Source organism: Hyla sarda, chromosome 6 (genome assembly GCF_029499605.1).
Source record: "Hyla sarda isolate aHylSar1 chromosome 6, aHylSar1.hap1, whole genome shotgun sequence".
Taxonomy (NCBI): Eukaryota; Metazoa; Chordata; class Amphibia; order Anura; family Hylidae; genus Hyla; species Hyla sarda.
In genome coordinates this window covers 77,275,931-77,295,372 of record NC_079194.1, presented here as the reverse complement: position 1 = coordinate 77,295,372, position 19,442 = coordinate 77,275,931, and the positions used below count along the sequence as shown (strand labels likewise).

Below are 19,442 nucleotides of genomic sequence, written 5' to 3'. Positions count from 1 at the left end.
AGCCTGTGCAACACTTTTGTCAGTAGAACACAGTCCTTGACCCTGGAGTACACTTGGTGTGGTGTCTGGGGATGTACCTGTGATGTTTAGCTCCAAACACTCCGGCATCTTGTAAACAGAGTTGAAATTTACTTAACGCACAACTGTACCATGTAATGACCCTATAAAACTGTGCACACTGTATAAAGGCTGTCTACATGTGTAATGCAGCCATACCTTTGGCTGCTTATTCCATGGCTTTATCTTTGTAAAAATTACTTTTTTTTCCCACAGTCAGGAAAAGCATGAAAGGCATGGCCAGGGGTCTGCAATGCCCTAAGGCTGCCACGCCTCTTTCCACCTACGTAATTGTTTCGCGTGGCGCCCCCTCCCATAGACTTGTATTGCGGGGGTGAGTTTGCTCTGTGCAGTAATGATAGCGGGGCGATGCAGCTGAGATCCCGGGGGTCCCCAGCGGCGGGACCCCCGCGATCTGAAATCTTATCCCCTATAAGAGGCTAGGGGCAGGGTACCCCTTTAAACATAGATGCCCTCACAGCACGGACTGAAGACAATCTTGGTTAAAATCCTCCAAAACTCCACACAGTGCCGTGATCACCACACTTATGACCCTGATCTGTCTTAGATTAGAAGATTCTAGCAATAGAAACGGTACCTAGAAGAAACAAGTTTTTATCATCACGCTTGCAGCAGATTTAGGCTCAATCTGGTTGCTGACTAAGCCTAACTTTACTGACAAGACCTAGCAGGATACACTGGTCTACCTTACAGGAGCAGAGCTGGGAGACTCTCAACCACTTGACAACTTCATACTTTAGTATCTGGAACACATACTCAGCAACTATGGATGTCATAGAATGGGGTCCCCTGGTCAGGACATCTCTATATGAGTCAGAGCATAGAGGTGCTTAAAAGTAGCAGCGTCCCCCAGAGCATTCATTAAGTCCTTTGTATAGTCAGCCATTGATGTAAATAGCCGCATGTAATACTACAATTTCCCTGTAGCAGTCACTGCGGAGAAATAAGCAGCAAATGGCAACTTCCTCCAATACAATCAACTATTTTTTATTTAAGTGTATTCCAGGAATTGTCATTTAAGATCAACATGGATTAAACTTGGTGACCAAATATAATTAAACATGTGACATTTTATTTGTATTTCAGATTGAAGTAGATATACATGAGCCTCAAGGTATCAGCTTTCTAGATGCTCAGGCATCTTTTCTAACAAATGACCTACTACCGGCTGTAAAAAAATCTTTTTCTGGAGAAAAGGTAATATGTTATATGTGATAGCAAACATTGTAAAATTCATGTGTTCCTTGTCACGATGCCGGCTAGCAGGAGGTGGATCCTCTGTGCCAGAGAGGGATTGGCGTGGACCGTGCTAGTGGACCGGTTCTAAGTCACTACTGGTGTTCACCAGAGCCCGCCGCAAAGCGGGATGGTCTTGCTGCGGCGGTAGTGACCAGGTCGTATCCACTAGCAACGGCTCAACCTCTCTGACTGCTGAAGATAGGCGCGGTACAAGGGAGTAGACAAAAAGCAAGGTCGGACGTAGCAGAAGGTCGGGGCAGGCAGCAAGGATCGTAGTCAATAAGGCAAGCAGGAGGTCAAGTACACAGTATGGACAAACACAGTAACGCTTTCACTAGGCTCTAAGGCAACAAGATCCGGCAGGGGAGTGCAGGGGCAGTGATCAGATATAGTCTGGGAGCAGGTGGAAGCCAATTAAGCTAATTGGGCCAGGCACCAATCATTGGTGCACTGGCCCTTTAAGTCTCAGGGAGCTGGCGCGCGCGCGCCCTAGAGAGCGGAGCCGCGCGCGCCAGCACATGACAGCAGGGGACCGGGACGGGTAAGTGACCTGGGATGCGATTCGCGAGCGGGCGCGTCCCGCTGTGCGAATCGCATCCCCGACGGCCATGACAGTGCAGCGCTCCCGGTCAGCGGGACCGACCGGGGCGCTGCGGAGAGAGAGACGCCGTAAGCGCTCCGGGGAGGAGCGGGGACCCGGAGCGCTAGGCGTAACAGTACCCCCCCCTTAGGTCTCCCCTTCTCTTTGTCCGGTAACTGCCTCCCCTGGGATGAGGACACCGGGAAAGAATGGAGGGTTTCCTCAACGGCAGGCAGTACAGCAGGAGTGGGAATGGGGAGGGAGGGCAGAGGGCGAGGCCTGGCACGGGGCAGTGTGACACCAGGACGGGGGCCATGAGGAGGCACCGAGGCTTGCCTGACTGGACTGGGAGGGGGGGAGAGGCACTTCTTATGGCAGGCAGAGTCCATAAAGACCTTAGGGAGACCGGATACAGGGGGAACCACAGGGTCACGGCAGGGAGTACTGGGAACCGGTTTAAGGCAGTCCTTGAAACAAGAGGTACCCCAGCTCTTGATCTCCCCTGTGGACCAATCCAGGGTTGGGGAATGGTGTTGAAGCCAGGGTAGTCCAAGGAGAATTTCGGAAGTGCAATTGGAGAGGACCAAAAACTCAATTTTTTCGTGATGAGGTCCGATGCACATTAGGAGGGGCTCCGTGCGGTAACGCACGGTGCAATCCAACCTGACTCCGTTGACCGCGGAAATGTAGAGTGGCTTGACGAGACGGGTCACCGGGATGCGGAATTTATTCACCAAGGAATCCCGAATAAAATTCCCAGAGGCACCAGAGTCCAGGCAGGCCACGGCTGAGAGGGAGGAGTTGGCTGAAGGAGAAATCCGCACGGGCACCGTGAGACGTGGAGAAGCCGACTTTGAATCAAGAGACGCCACACCCATGAGAGCTGGGTGCGAGCGTGCGTTTCCCAGACGTGGAGGACGGATAGGGCAATCCACCAAGAAATGTTCGGTACTGGCACAGTACAGACAAAGATTTTCTTCCCTACGGCGATTCCTCTCCTCCTGGGTCAGGCGAGACCGATCCACTTGCATGGCCTCCTCGGCGGGAGGCCTAGGCGTAGATTGCAACGGAGACTGTGGGAGAGGTGCCCAGAGATCTAAGTCTTTTTCCTGGCGGAGCTCTTGATGTCTCTCAGAAAAACGCATGTCAATGCGAGTGGCTCGATGAATGAGTTCATGCAGGTTAGCAGGAATTTCTCGTGCGGCCAGAACATCTTTAATGTTGCTGGATAGGCCTTTTTTAAAGGTCGCGCAGAGGGCCTCATTATTCCAGGATAGTTCAGAAGCAAGAGTACGGAATTGTATGGCGTACTCGCCAACGGAAGAATTACCCTGGACCAGGTTCAGCAGGGCAGTCTCAGCAGAAGAGGCTCGGGCAGGTTCCTCAAAGACACTTCGAATTTCCGAGAAGAAGGAGTGTACAGAGGCAGTGACGGGGTCATCGCGGTCCCAGAGCGGTGTGGCCCATGACAGAGCTTTCCCAGACAGAAGACTGACTACGAAAGCCACCTTAGACCTTTCAGTAGGAAACTGGTCCGACATCATCTCCAAGTGCAGGGAACATTGTGAAAGAAAGCCACGGCAAAACTTAGAGTCCCCATCAAATTTGTCCGGCAGGGACAAGCGGAGGCGAGGAGTGGCCACTCGCTGCGGAAGAGGTGCAGGAGCTGGCGGAGGAGAAGGTTGTTGCTGCTGTAGCTGTGACTGAAATTGCTGTAGCTGAGACTGAAGCTGCTGTAGCTGCGACTGAAGTTGCTGAGTCATGGTGGTCAAGTACGACAGCTGGTGCTCTTGTTGGGCGATCTGTCGAGCTTGCTGGGCGACCAGTGTAGTGAGGTCAGAGGCAACTGGCAGGGGAACCTCAGCGGGATCCATGGCCGGATCTACTGTCATGATGCCGGCTAGCAGGAGGTGGATCCTCTGTGCCAGAGAGGGATTGGCGTGGACCGTGCTAGTGGACCGGTTCTAAGTCACTACTGGTGTTCACCAGAGCCCGCCGCAAAGCGGGATGGTCTTGCTGCGGCGGTAGTGACCAGGTCGTATCCACTAGCAACGGCTCAACCTCTCTGACTGCTGAAGATAGGCGCGGTACAAGGGAGTAGACAAAAAGCAAGGTCGGACGTAGCAGAAGGTCGGGGCAGGCAGCAAGAATCGTAGTCAATAAGGCAATAGCAGGAGGTCAAGTACACAGTATGGACAAACACAGTAACGCTTTCACTAGGCTCTAAGGCAACAAGATCCGGCAGGGGAGTGCAGGGGCAGTGATCAGATATAGTCTGGGAGCAGGTGGAAGCCAATTAAGCTAATTGGGCCAGGCACCAATCATTGGTGCACTGGCCCTTTAAGTCTCAGGGAGCTGGCGCGCGCGCGCCCTAGAGAGCGGAGCCGCGCGCGCCAGCACATGACAGCAGGGGACCGGGACGGGTAAGTGACCTGGGATGCGATTCGCGAGCGGGCGCGTCCCGCTGTGCGAATCACATCCCCGACGGCCATGACAGTGCAGCGCTCCCGGTCAGCGGGACCGACCGGGGCGCTGCGGAGAGAGAGACGCCGTAAGCGCTCCGGGGAGGAGCGGGGACCCGGAGTGCTAGGCGTAACATTCCTGGGTTCAAATGATCACACAGCCACTTGTAAACAAGCTTTTTATACAATATTTAAAAAAATATATTAAGGGTTATACGTGTCGTATTTTGCTACATATCAATAAGTAGCAAAATCAGCTGCGTATTTTACCATTGGGTAGGAAAATACGCAGCAAAATACCCTAAGGTTGTGTTCTCACATAACGGTGAATGCATGCAGTGGAAACCATGCCCCCATGTGCTCACCAATGGGCGTGCCATGTAGCCAATAATCTCAGCAACAAAGCACAGCAATTGGAGAATGTGTTGGGCATGGTTTCAGTCACATACATTCACTGGCACGTGGGAACACAGCCTTAGTTGTTGGTTTTAGCGTTACATTACATTAAAGTACGTTTAGTTTAGCTAGAAGATTGGAAAATAGTATGGTCTACAGCTTCTGTATATGTTGGGTTTGTAAATCCCAAACTGGGAAGAATTAGATTGCCTACCATTTATATCAACTGTAAACCTCTAAAAGAACTGCTCATGTGTGTTGGCATAGAGTGACATTTAGGACCCAAATCATTTATGGTTTTTATCTTTGTTGTCCTCAGGGCCATGTCTCTTTTAAACCCACCATAGATCAGCAGCGTTCTTGTGCAAACTGTGAGACTACTTTACTGAATGGAGATTTTACTGTGACCTACGATGTTAACAGAGAATCCCCTGGAAACATACAGGTGAGAAATAGTGATCAAAGATTACCTGGGGCGATTGTCAATTTTTTTTAAGTGGGGTTTGTAAGCTCATTGGTGGTCATGGTGTTGATGGAAAGCTGCACCACCCTATCTTACCAACCCTAGCCTTTTCTAGTAACTCAAAAAGGCTATTGAAAATCATTAATTTAAACATACAAATAGTTAAAAAAAACTGTGTCTCGGCATCCTGCCAACATGTTTTGAACACTATGCTTTCTAACTCATGTTTTAAATGTATGTATGTTTAAATAAAGGATTGCTGTTTTAATAATTGACACAGGCACTGGAATTACCTCCTACTATGTGAAGTCTTTCACACCTTGGCAGTCCTCCAAGCTATGCATCCCTGCATCCCCTCCCCCTCATGAATACAGCAGCCATGTTACTGATTCTGGAATGGGTATTTTGGATACATTGATTTATACAAATATCTACATCATTTGTGTTTACAAAAACTACCAAGCAAGAATAATTAAACTATTTAATCTAAATTCAACAAAAGAACAACCACATCTAGCATATACTTTAGTCTTAGAATTGTTCAACTCCCTAAATAGAATTCCTCATAAGAGGACACATTCGTAAATAAGGTGTTGACTATGACTTTTGCTGGCATGTTAGAAGCAAGCCTATGTCAAGAGAGCGATCTTAAGAAGAGAACATTACATAGCAAAAGCCAGGAAAATTATACAAAAAGATAGCAAAGGCATTGAATGTTGAAAGGATACAATTTAAGGAATAGTTTGCAAACACTAGCGACACTATTTGGTTTGCATAGTAAGACTAACACTAAATGCTGAAGATCTTAAAGGGGTTGTCTTCCGAAAGAAAAAACCTGTGTATGGTGTCAACAAGTATAATAAAACAAGGGATATAATGTTATTAGCCACAGAGCACAGATCTTCTATCAGCTTTGCTCTTTCCTTGTAGCTGTGCCATCACGTCACACTCTCTAAAAGCAGAGCTTCCATCTCTCTCCCCTCCTCTCTGCTCTGGACAAGACCAGTGATTTGAAGAGAGGAGCTTGCATTACTGATCATTAGATTTTAAGGCAGCAGGAAGCCTTTCTCAGCCACAGTAATTTCAGAACAGGCGCACTGCTGCCTTATCTGAAAAAAGGCTTTCTGCTTCCCTTAAACCCTAATTAGCAGTAATATGAACTCCCCTCTTCACATCACCGGTCACTCCATGAGCAGACAGGAGGGGGGGAGGGAGGGACGACGGTAAGATGGATTCAATCATGTATCAGGAAACCCTAGCAGAAAAGGTTATGCCTTCTTGTAAGGAAGATGAAGCTTGGACCTTCCAACAGCACAGTGATCCCAACTTAAAGTCCACCAAGGCTTGTGTACACGAGACGATTCTGCAGTGACCATCACATTCACATGACTTGAACACCATAGAAAATCTGTCGTGGGATTTGTAAAAGGCAATTGCAACCAAACAAACCAAACAATATTAGTAAACTGGAGGCCATTGGCCATGAGGATTGGGCTACAATTCCTCAGGAATGCTGCCAGAAGGTGGTGTTGGGCTATACTTCACTTTTGCAGCAGGACATAACAGTACAGAGGTTGTCACGAAGGGAATGAATAATTCTGACTTTCAAAATCTATGACACTTTTGGTATTAAAATGACTTTGATGTTTCCTTTTCAGGTTGTCAATGGATATTTTGTTCACTTTTTTGCGCCCCCTAAATTGTCTGGTGTGCCCAAAAATGTAGTTTACGTCATTGACAGAAGTTCTTCAATGTGGGGTAGAAAAATAGAGCAGGTAAGATATTCTATACAAAAGAATAACTTCAAAGCAAATTCTAACTTTCTAATTCCCATGGCAGGATTTATGTTCACTACAAAGTTACAAAAGGCATTTTATGGTAAATGAAAAACAATGGTGGGGTAATGAATGTCTTATTTGTGTCTACATATATAGTTTTGTGGCAAAAGTTCAAGGATGACTAGTAATTTATTCATGGAAACCTCTCCTCATTCTCCCTTCTGTACCCGGCGTTCGTTTAAAACTTCATGTGCAATGCCGGAGGCTCGTGACATCACGGCCACACCCCGCTCGTGACGTCACGTCCAAGCCCCCACAATGCAAGTCTATGGGAGGGGGCGTGAATGACAATGACGTCACGAGCCTCCGGCGAACTTCACATGGAGCGAAGTTTGCTTCGTGCACCGGATTTCTGGGGTGCCGCAGCCGAGATCGCAGGGGTCCCCAGAGATAAGACATCTTATCCCCTATCCTTTGGAGATGTCTAGGGGCGGAGTACTCCTTTAAGTTATTTGGGCAATTCTACTCAAGGGTGCGTATGGATAAATGCCCACATTACTACTTAGCCAAAAAAAGGCAAAGGTTTACATAATAAATGACACATTTAAATAATGTTTTTCCCCCAAAAAAACTATATATCAACCTGCTCACCTCCTCATGCTTCATAACATGATGCCCACACATTGGACTGCATTTTGAGTGTAACAGGTTCCCGTTAAAAAAAACATTGGCCCAGAAAGAAGTAGGAAGGATCATATGACCTCAGGGTAGCCCATATTGCTTTGCAAACAGCTCTCCCAGCCAATCAGCAGGAGGTATAGGTGTTCTGTATTGTCTGTTGTGCATTGTCTGTTATGTATGTCTGGTGCCACTAGATGGCTCTGTAGCTGAGAGGTTTTGAAGTTGTATAAAATGTCAGTAATTTTTGACTTGTTTGTCTCACATGCTAAAAAATATATTTTTGTTGTTGTTCAGTTTCCATGTTGTTTGACCATTAAAAGACATAAACCAATGCTGTCGTATCGTATTAATTATCAACAATAATTAAGTACAAGACATAGGGGTGATCTCTGAGCTTATACCTATGCACATAGCTTCAGCAGGTGTTCAGGAGAAGATCTCTAGGGGGATAAGTTAACAACCTAGATAATAGTAGGAACACACTGAGGCTAGAATTCCACAGAGGTTTTCATACATTTCTGTGAAAAAACGCCACGGCCAGATGTTAGCTGCAAGTCAATAGTGAACTGCAAAATGCCAGATCCACTTGGCATTTTTCATTTTGGCGTTTTTTTTTTTAAATCCTTTCGGCATTTTACAGGTCTTTTGGGCTCAGAGGCTGGTTTTCAAATTCAGAGTATGGCGGGGTTTTTTCGGGAAAATCATGGCGTCTTCCTCCCATACAAGTCTATGGGAGAGAAAAAACACAATAAAAACGCCATGTGGGTTTTAACTTTGGCGTTTTTGCAGGCGGGTTTTCTTTTTTTTGGCCTTTAGCGATCCAAAAAAGTGATGAGGTACCTTTTTTTGTTAAATTTTGTGGAGTACCATTAAAAAATTAAAAAATAAATAAAAAAGATACAGTAGTGATGGAAAAAATTGTATTTAACGAAATTAATATTTTTCAGAACAACATTTTTATTACATTTTAAACAGGGATCAATTTATGTGGCTGGGCAGAGAACTAAAAATCTATCCGGCAATATAAAAATTTAGAAAGGGGCCATTTAATTAATTTAATTATAACAAATAATATATTTTTTATAATTAATTTTGTAAAACTTTTTATTAGTAATGTATTTTAACTATGTAATTAACAATAAACGGAGCAGTCCTACTAGGCTAGGGAAAAAAAGGTTATAGAAATCAGAAGAATTGAAACTGCGCTGCAACTACGGCCAACACTCTGGACTTAATCTTTCAGCGCTATTTGCGCTAAATACCCTCACTGAGACTACAATTCACACCAATCCTCACCTATAACAAATAGGACATTTGCAATTTCCAGACTGTCCCACTGCGCTTACTATAGCACAGACCCTGTGTCCCAGCCACCTCATTAGTGCAATTTTAGCTAGCAATTGTGTTTTTCCCCTAGCCTAGTAGGACTGCTCCATTTATTGTTAATTATTAGTATCTATAGGCACATCGGGTGTGTGCAATGCAGTATCCTCGGCCTGAGTCCTCGTTTAAGTATTTTATGTAGAGCTCTCATCTCTGTATCTCTCTATTTTAATTATGAGTTTGATAAAATGTTTGTGTTTATATTTTTTTTTTGTAGTACTACTACTCCCAGCATGGAACAGACTGATCCATGATGGGAGTAGTAGTACCTATACTAATAGATAGATCGCAGTGGGTGTCACTGCTGTGATCCCCTGGTATAAGCTATAGAAGCCGTTGGCCAGCTGCACTTATCCACTCTGCCCGGCACCCTACTCCGCTGTGATGTGAAGTTCTCTTCACATCACAGATTCATATTTCCCTGAGAGCTGTGATTGACCGGATAGTATTGGTCACACAACTCTCAGCAGCATATTCGAATCTGTGATGTGAAGATAACCTCACATCATAGCGGAGTATAGTGCGGGCAGGGGCCAAACAAGTGTGGCTGAGGCCGCTTCTATAGCTTATACCAGAGGATCGCATCGGGTGTCAGGAGCGACACCCGCTGTGATCTGACCTTAACTGCAGGTACTACTACTCCCAACATGGAGCACACTCTGCTCCATGCTGGGAGCTTTAGTACCTGCATTAATAGACAGATTGCAATGGGTGTCAGAAGTGTGACACCCAGGCCATCTGTCTATTAGTACAGATACTACAGCTCACAGCATGGAGCAGAGTGTGCTCCATGTTGGGAGTAGTAGTACCTGGAGTAAGGGACAGATCACAGCAGGTATCACTCCTGACACCTGTTGCGATCCTCCTGATGTGAATTTCGCAACTCAGCTGTGCTCAGGGCTACAGAGCCTGGAGAACAGCTGATGCTGAGCAGTAGACATACTGTACGTTGTATATCTACTGCCCAGCAAGAACTTATAGTGAGCTTGCAATGTGTATACAGTACACATTGCAGGTTATGGATTGTATAATAATAACATTACAGGTTCTGGATTCTAGATCTATAGGGACAGAACGTTGATCCAGGGATCTATTCTGATGCCATATTTGGAGTCGGGAATTAATTTTTACCTCGAGTATGAGGGTTTTTTTGGCATTCCCCTGGATCATCTCAGTAGGGACTCATTAGGATTATAGGTTGAACTTGATGGACTCTGGTCTTTTTTCGACTTGTGAACTATATTACTATGTTACATTGCTGGCTCACTTAACCCCTTGCTGAGCTGTGCGCTATGTGCCAGCCCGGCAAGGAAAGAGTTAACTTACACTGCTGGACAGTGTAGGTTAACCCTTTGGGCGGTATACACTATATACATCTATCTATAGATAGATGTATATAGTGTATACAGAAGACAAAGAAGTCCCATTACCTCCCTCCAGTCCCGGCTGGGTAGCTCTGCCTCTAGTGATGATGCCATTAGGAGGCGGAGCTTCAGATGGGAGCCAGGCTGGTAAGGGTGTTAACATTGTACGTTTTGTATAGAGTAAACAGACTCTTCTGCCAGTGTCCTCCCAGACCGGGAGACTCCAGTTGTTGCTAAACTACAACTCCCAGCATGCCCATACAGCCATGCTTGTAGTTATCGACGGAATCCATTACTAAGCCGGGGCTTAGCGTTAGCCCCAAAAACAGCTAGGGCTAACCCCCAGTTATTACCCTGGTATCCACCTCCACAGGGGTGCCGGGAAGAGCCGGTACCAACAGGTCTGGAGCATCAAAAATGGCGCTCCTGGGCCTAGGGGGTAACCGGCTGGCATTATTTAGGCTGGGGAGGGCCAGTAACAACCCTGGTAACATCAGGCTGTTGCTTGGTTGCTATCTGGCTGAGAATAAAAATACAGGGAACCCTATGCATTTTTTTCCATAAATAAATTTAAAAAAAACAACGCATAGGATTCCCCATATTTTTATTCTCAGCCAGATACCAACCAAGCAAAAGCCTGATGTTACCAGGGTGGGCGAGGATCATTGTTACTGGACCTCACCAGCCTGGTACTGCCTGGGCTCAGGAGTGCCATTTTTGACGCTCTGGGCCTGTTGGTACTGGCTCTTCCCGGCACCCCTGTGGCGGTGGGTACCGGAGTAATAATTGGTGGTTAGCGCTAGCTGTTTTTGGGGCTAACTCTAAGCCCCGGCTTAGTAATGGATTCTGTCAATTAGACGGCTTCCACTACTAAGCCTGAAAATGTAAAAAAAAAAAAACACGACACATCGGCAAAATTATTTTATTTAAAAAAAACACTCCTCCCAAGCCCTCGTTAGCCATTTTATTAAAAGGAAAAAAATTCAGTTCATCCGCAGTAATCCACCGAATCCGCCGCAATCCTCTGCATACACCGATCTGAAACCAGAACAAAAAAGAAATAAAATGCAATGTCTTCCCAAACAGAGAGCCTCCAATTGTTGTAAAACTACAACTCTCGGCATGCCCAGACAGCCTTTGATTGTCTGGGAATGCTGGGAGTTGTAGTTTAGCAACAACTGGAGTCTCCCTTTCTAGGAAGACACTAGCAGAAGGGTCTGTTTACATTATACAAAACATACAATGTGAACAGAGCCTCACTAGGGGCGGAGCTACATGGACCCGGCGGGGACAGGGAGCGAGGGAGGTAAGCGGACCTTGTGTTCTGTATACAGTATATACAGCTATTTATAGATAGCTGTATATCCTGTATACCGCCCAAAGGGGCTAGAGGAGCAGGGAGTCCCGTCAGTATAGTGACTGGATTCCTGGCTCCTGTATAGAATACACGGGTACACTATGCCCCCCTGTATACTATATGGCCGGGGGAGGTGAGTAGTGATGCTGTAGTTCCCTCCTCATCTTCTTACACTCTGTGGAGTGGGCGCTCAGCATCCAACCCACAAAGTGGTACCTGAAGGCTGTGAAAAAACTGTCACAGGGGACAAATTTGGCTGTTTCCACACACCAGGAAAAACGCCTTTAGCTTTTTTGCTGGTGGGAAAAAACCTCAGTGGAATTCTGTTGTTCTGTTGTATTGCAAATAAATTAAGCCAATTTCTTGCGGTACACCAAATGTTGTGAAAAGCAGTGTATAAAGGGTTTTGTTTCCCTTTTACGTGCTTTATAAGGCCAGAATTCTGTTGCTACTCCCCAAAATGGATTATATTGGATGACTTGCAAAAAGCCTTTTGCTTCTTCACTTTCCAGGCACAAAACCTTTTGCTACTTTCAATTAGGGGCAATTTTTGGACTATTTGTAAACAGCCATAGCTTTTTCTGATACTTATTTGTATGTGTGTGTGTGTGTGTGTATATGTATGTATGTATAACCCTGGCAGGCATTTAAAAATAAATAAAAAATCCCATATTGCAGTGTATTTTTAAACAAGCTGCTAAGTTACCATCAGGTCCCATCCGTTTACCCATGGCCATCCATTTTAAAATTAACTATGCCTAAAATCTTAGGCATAGTACTTAGATACACTCCTAGGTGACCTAACAGTGTTATACAGGGCTCTGAGACAGTGTTATATGCAAGTTTTAGAGCTACTGTGAAGTTCGGATTTGAACTAACCATTTTGCTGAAATTTGGTCGGCTAGCCAAACCGAACTTTTGTAAAGTTTGCTCATCTCTATTTGGGACTTTATTCTTAGAACAGGCCATCAGAATCAGACTGTGGGGTTCTGATTGTCGACACTCTTGGACTTAAATTTTTATGACTAATTCTTAGGATCGACCATTAATATTAGATTATCGGGGCCTATCTCTCGCACCTGCACCAATCAGCTCTTTGAAGGGTCTGTGGCACTAACGCAAGCAGAGTGTCTTCTTTCTTATTTACCAGACACAGCTTTGTTCCTATAGTAGCAGCTGTGCCTTGTATTACAACCTTGTATTATCAAGAGCTATAGACAGTCTAACACAGCATAAAGGCCTGCACACATGTGTCTAGCAATCTAGAACCAACCTGAAGGGTTGCAACAAGTTGGTGCTTTTGCATCTGACGCCCTATCTGTTGTTCCATAGGCTGAAATCGGACCATCTGCACAGTTTCTCTTTGGGTTGTCCCACTGTATCAAAAGTGCATGCAATGTTTTCTGATCTGGCCCCTGCACATTGCATGGCAGCTGTATGTCAACCCATCCAAAAGAACCGGTCATACAGGATCCAAAATGAGTCATCCAGCAAATCTCAAAGGTCAAAAAGCGAATCGTCCAATTCCCATTTTGACATTTAATGCTGGCTGGATGACTTATTTTGCACCCTGTTGGACCGGTTCTAATCGTGAGAACATGTTACATTTTTTGGGCACTGGTTTTTATTTCACTTCTTTGAGTCTACATTGTGTTCCTTGTAGTTACCTGTTACCTCATCATGTTTGGATTTGGATTTTTTTTGCATTTTTAAGTGACTATATTAAAGGTTAAGTGTTAATTCAGATGTTACACCTCTAGTAATGCCATAAATTTAAAGTGTCCCTGTAAAGTGGAGAGACATAAGTCTATATTGGGCGATAAAGTTTCTGAGGCACCATATGATGCCCAGCAGGTTTCCTGCACAGGCAAAATTTGAATTTATAGGATTTATACACAAAACTTGTTGTAGTTCCCTCATTAATGCGATCGTCTAAAGTTGACTTATGTCTCTCCACAACCGATCTAACATTAACATTAGAGGGACATTTTATCTAAATATGAATGATTATTTACTTGGAAAACTGAATTACAAAAAGTTTACTGAATACATAGTATGGTAGTCATAAATGTGGCCTCGAAAACTGAGACTAGCAAAATATGTCTTGCTTTCTGAAGTCCAAATATTGTTATTACCTAACACATGTATTTGCACATAGACAAGGGAAGCCCTTCTCCGAATTCTAATGGACACCTCAGAGCACGATCGCTTCAATTTCATATTGTTTGATAGTGGTATTTTTCCTTGGAGTAATTCTTTAGTCAAAGCAACTCCAGAAAATCTAAGAAATGCTAGAAACTTTGTCAGTACAATCACACCTCAAGGTGGTAAGTACATTTAGATTTTTTTGTCAGTAAAAACTTTTAAAAGATCAGATGTAATTCTGTTTCTGTAAAAGGAAATTTTAAATCCACAGAAACATGAAAAAATTTGCTTTCTGACTTGTTGGTTTATTTTTAACCTTGGTAATTGTAGATTGAAAATGTATTTTAAATGAACATCTATTTGCACAGATATTTCAGAAAACAGGGAAGGTGCTCACATATTAATATGGTCTGACTGGATTATTAAGCCACATTCTGTCAAGAATCCAAATTGCCATACACAACTGCAGGATTGCAGTACCCAACAGAACACCAGAGGATCCTTAAAAAGGTACTACGTTGCTAGACATTTTATCCCCTACACTATGGATAGGGGATAAGATGTCTGATCAAGGGGGTCCAATGCGATCTCCGTGCAAACACTCGTCGTTCTGAACGTGAATGGAGGAGGCGTGGAGTGACATCACGAGGGGGCATGGTGTGATGTCACGAGCACCACCTCCCAAACCCAGCGTTCTGAACATAATGTTTAGGATGCCGGGTGTCTGCACATAGATTGCGGAGGGTCCCAGTGTTGGGATCCCCTGCGATCAGACATCTTATCCCCCATCCTATGGATAAGGGATAAGATGTCTAGCAACGAGTACCCCTTTAAGTCACGATCAAAACGGATATATGGAGGTGGTGCATTAGCTGAAATTCCATGGCCAATGCTGCTCCCTCTGCCCTCCTTAACTCCAGATTGGGATTTACAGGTTGCCACAGAAACTGGTGTTGTAGGGAGGATTTAGTGGTGGGGGCAGCAGGCTATGCAATTTCAGCTACTGCACCATTTCTTTATCCGTGCTGATTGTGACATTAAGTTATAACCCCTTGCTCTGCTTGCTAATTATTTAATTTTTGGTACTAATTTTTGTTCGTTCGTTAATTTTCCTCATAGTAGATTTCTTTTTTATAACTTTAAAGTGTACCTGTCGTTAGCAAAAACTTTTTATATAATGTAGATAACACCAACATATGTATAAAATGGTATTATCTCAGTGCAGACACCCATTACACATTGATTTAATTTTTTTTTATATTTCTGGGTGAACAAATGCTTTTCCTTAAACTATTGCCTGTGTGCCTCTGTGAGGAGACCAAATACAGGAAGTGAGGACAGGACAAGCCGGGCTCTGTGCAGGCTTCTGGCTTGTCAATCATCCTGCTGTGTGAGCCGGGAGAGTGTCACAGAGTCTCAGTGCACAGGGCCCTGCTTGTCCTCAGTGTACAGAGTCCTGCTTATCCTCAGTGTACAGAGCCCTGCTTGTCCTCAGTGTACAGAGCCCTGCTTGTCCTCAGTGTACAGAGCCCTGCTTCTCCTCAGTGTACAGAGCCCTGCTTGTCCGCAGTTTACAGAGCCCTGATTGTCCTCAGTGTACAGAGCCCTACTTGTCCTCAGTGTACAGAGCCCTGCTTGTCCTCAGTGTACAGAGCCCTGCTTGTCTTCAGTGTACAGAGCCCTGCTTGTCCTCAGTGTACAGAGCCTTGCTTGTCCTCAGTGTACAGAGCCCTGCTTGTTCTCAGTGTACAGAGCCCTACTTGTCCTCAGTGTACAGAGCCCTGTTTGTCCTCAGTGCACAGAGCCCTGCTTGTCCTCAGTACAGAGCCCTGCTTGTTCTCAGTGTACATAGCCCTGCTTGTCCTCAGTGTACAGAGCCCTGCTTGTCCTCAGTGTACAGAGCCTTGCTTGTCCTCAGTGTACAGAGCCCTGCTTGTCCTCAGTGTACAGAGCCCTGTTTGTCCTCAGTGCACAGAGCCCTGCTTGCACTCAATACAGAGCCCTGCTTGTTCTCAGTGTACAGAGCCCTGCTTGTCCTCAGTGTACAGAGCCCTGCTTGTCCTCAGTGTACAGAGCCTTGCTTGTCCTCAGTGTACAGAGCCCTGCTTGTCCTCAGTGTACAGAGCCCTGTTTGTCCTCAGTGCACAGAGCCCTGCTTGCACTCAGTACAGAGCCCTGCTTGTTCTCAGTGTACAGAGCCCTGCTTGTCCTCAGTGTACAGAGCCCTGCTTGTCCTCAGTGTACAGAGCCCTGCTTGTCCTCAGTGTACAGAGCCCTGCTTGTCCTCAGTGTACAGAGCCCTGCTTGTCCTCAGTGTACAGAGCCCTGCTTGTCCTCAGTGTACAGATCCCTGCTTGTCCTCATTGCACAGAGCCCTGCTTGTCCACAGTGGACAGAGCCCTGCTTGCCCACCCACACTTCCTGTATTTGGTCTTCTCACAGAGACACACAGGCAATAGCTGCAGTGACAAAAATAGCCCTGCTTGTTCTCAGTGTACAGAGCCATGCTTGTCCTCAGTACAGAGCCCTTCTTGTCCTCACTGCACAGAGCTCTGCTTGTCCTCAGTGTACAGAGCCCTGTTTATCCTCAGTGTACAGAGCCCTGCTTGTCCTCAGTGTACAGAGCCCTGCTTGTCCTCAGTGTACAGAGCCCTGCTTGTCCTCAGTGCACAGAGCCCTGCTTGTCCTCAGTACAGAGCCCTGCTTGTCCTCAGTATACAGAGCCCTGCTTGTCCTCAGTGTACAGAGCCCTGCTTGTCCTCAGTGTACAGAGCCCTGCTTGTCCTCAGTGTACAAAGCTCTGATTTTCCTCAGTGTACAAAGCCTTGCTTGTCCTCAGTGTACAGAGCCCTGCTTGTCCTCAGTGTACAGAGCCCTGCTTGTCCTCAGTGTACAGAGCCCTGCTTGTCCTCAGTGTACAGATCCCTGCTTGTCCTCACTGCACAGAGCCCTGCTTGTCCACAGTGGACAGAGCCCTGCTTGCCCACCCACACTTCCTGTATTTGGTCTTCTCACAGAGACACACAGGCAATAGCTGCAGGGACAAAAATATACCCATTTTTTAACTAATGTATATAAAATATATTCATATAATAGTATTATCTACATTTTATAAAACCTTTTTGCTAACAACAGGTACACTTTATTACATATCTACTAAAGGCGAAATTTTAGGTAGCACCTTTTTCAGTCAGTGATATGCAATTTAGTAGGTGCTACTTGTACCATTGATGATTCTTTATACTCTAAGTTATTTTCCTGTTCCTGACAACACCTCTGCCTGCCCCGTGTACCAAACAGACTCCCCTGTGCTTGACCCAGACTATGTATTTTTGCCTGACTCCCTGGTTCCGAGCACTGGTTCTACCTGGTCTGCTAAGCCAACATGTTTGGGAAGTTATCTAGTACCCTGTAGCAGCAGAAGTCCAGCCAATGCATCCTGGAGTGGGAATAAGGGTAAAAGTAGATGCCTGATCTACTTTGAGTTAAACGGGCACAAATTTTTGTACAGAGCAGGCCAAAGTGGACTTTAAAGTCTGCTTGCTGTCTATCAAGGCCATTTGCCTGGGCAACCATTTCTGGAAATGTGGTAACCCAGAAACCTCAAACTTGCAGGAATTCCTGGCCACATTCCAAGTGGTCTTTGAAGAACCAGGCAATACATTCTCTGCTGCACTGCTTAATCTTCGCTAAGGATCTCAGACTGTGGGATTAAATGCCACTCAATTCCATACACTAGCCGCAGATTTGGCTTGGATTGATAAGGCTCTGACGTTTTTTTTCGGGAGGACCTGTCTGAGCGCATCAAAGATTATCTAACTGGCAGAGACTGTCTTTCCACCTTGGATGCCCTCATCTCTCTAGTCACCCATATATACATATGTTTCATGCATTTCAGGGAAAGCTTCAGCAAGGTCACTCATACTAAAAGGCCTACTAGTAGGACACCTTCCTTCCAGGGACCCATTCTGTCACTTCTTTCTTTATCCACAAAGGAGGCAATGAAAGTCGAATGTGATAGATTCCCTGATCAAGAGGGCCAATGGCGAGGAACTTATACCTTATGTCTGTACTCTGTTAGCAACATCCACTTAATGCACAACTGCCCACTGAATTTGAAAAGCTCAAACACCTTAGGCTTGTGGGAAAGATGATCCTCAGTGGAGAAGACTTTGGTCCAAAATGATCTGTTCCAATGACTCTGTGTAATGGGAGTACCAGCACATCCATGCCTACATTTCTGAACTCTGATTTGACTCGTAACTTTATTCAACATGCTCTAGTTTGTCAATACTGGCTCCCTACCATTTACCTAGAAAAGCATATACTAGGGTTGTCTGTTAATGAAGCAGCACTGCCAAAACCTGTCCAGTATGTCACATCCCCTCTGAATCTGTAAGTAGGAGACCTGCATTCTAACAGTTTCTTTTGTGTCCTGCCTCTGTTTATTATGTTATTCTTGGCCTACCCTGGCTGTGTTGCATGCTCTAGTTATAGACTGGCATGCTGGGAAAATCCTTCATTGGGAGACTCATCAATCTTTATACAAAGAAAATCATCAGAAACGCTGGACTACATGAAGAGCAACATGGGGTAAAAATCCTGGAAAGTATCAGTAACTTTCATTAGGCCAATGACACCACGCTTTTTACAGAAAGTAAGGACAATCTAGTACATCTGCTGGCCAAGATTAAGGAACGCAGTCTCAAGATGGGCTTACAGGTTTACAGTCTTTGTTGGCCTAACACTATAACAACCACTGCAGATATGAAACTACCTGTTTCACCGCTCAGTCATCTGGCCTCAGACTGAATACACTACAGGGAAGCTATTCAACTGTTCACTACAAGTTGACAGCAAAAACCTACTTAGACTTTTTTGGTAATATATATCCTAAGTGTCCAACGATAACAACAAAGTTCAAAAGTCAATGTAACATGCACATGTATGGGTGGAAGTTGGGCACTCAGAAGTATTTCCTCCAATTGGCCCAAGAAACCTCAGTCTAGCACCACATACAGTAAATCTCTTAATTTCCCCAAATCTATTTGACATCAATTATCTTATTTGCTCTTATATTTAGTGAGCTACTATATGCGTTCTGAATAATGACTGCATACAGTGAACATGTAAGACTATTGAACTAACTGTTAAAACATTGTTATATCGCAGCAACAAACATCAATGACCCTGTGCTGAAGGCGGTTGATATACTTAATAAAGCACATGAGAGCAAATCTGTTCCTGAGAGAAGTGTCTCCATAATTGTCCTCCTGACTGATGGTCAAGCTAATACGGGTAGGTACAACAATGTAGGTTATTTTGTTTTGTTTTCTAGAAAAGGTTATCCTCTAGGTCATTTTAGACAATTTATATATTAAAGGGTACCTCTCATCTAAAAAAAACTTTTGATATATTATAGATTAATGTATGTAGAATAACTTTACAATTGCATGTTATTAAAAAATATGCTTCTTTCTATTTAATTTTCCACTTTGAAGAAATGACCACTAGGG

General features: G+C 45.0%; 1 protein-coding gene across 1 annotated transcript in view; it reads left to right on the top strand.

Annotated features, from left to right (window-relative positions):
- The window catches only part of LOC130275797 (inter-alpha-trypsin inhibitor heavy chain H3-like), a 64,592-nt gene that overhangs the window by 11,270 nt on the left and 33,880 nt on the right, over positions 1-19,442 (top strand). The window contains exons 6-10 of the mRNA XM_056524221.1: positions 1,165-1,275; positions 5,075-5,200; positions 6,877-6,993; positions 13,940-14,108; positions 19,099-19,224. Coding sequence (XP_056380196.1) covers positions 1,165-1,275; positions 5,075-5,200; positions 6,877-6,993; positions 13,940-14,108; positions 19,099-19,224 — 649 coding nt within the window. The remainder of the gene's footprint in view (positions 1-1,164; positions 1,276-5,074; positions 5,201-6,876; positions 6,994-13,939; positions 14,109-19,098; positions 19,225-19,442) is intronic.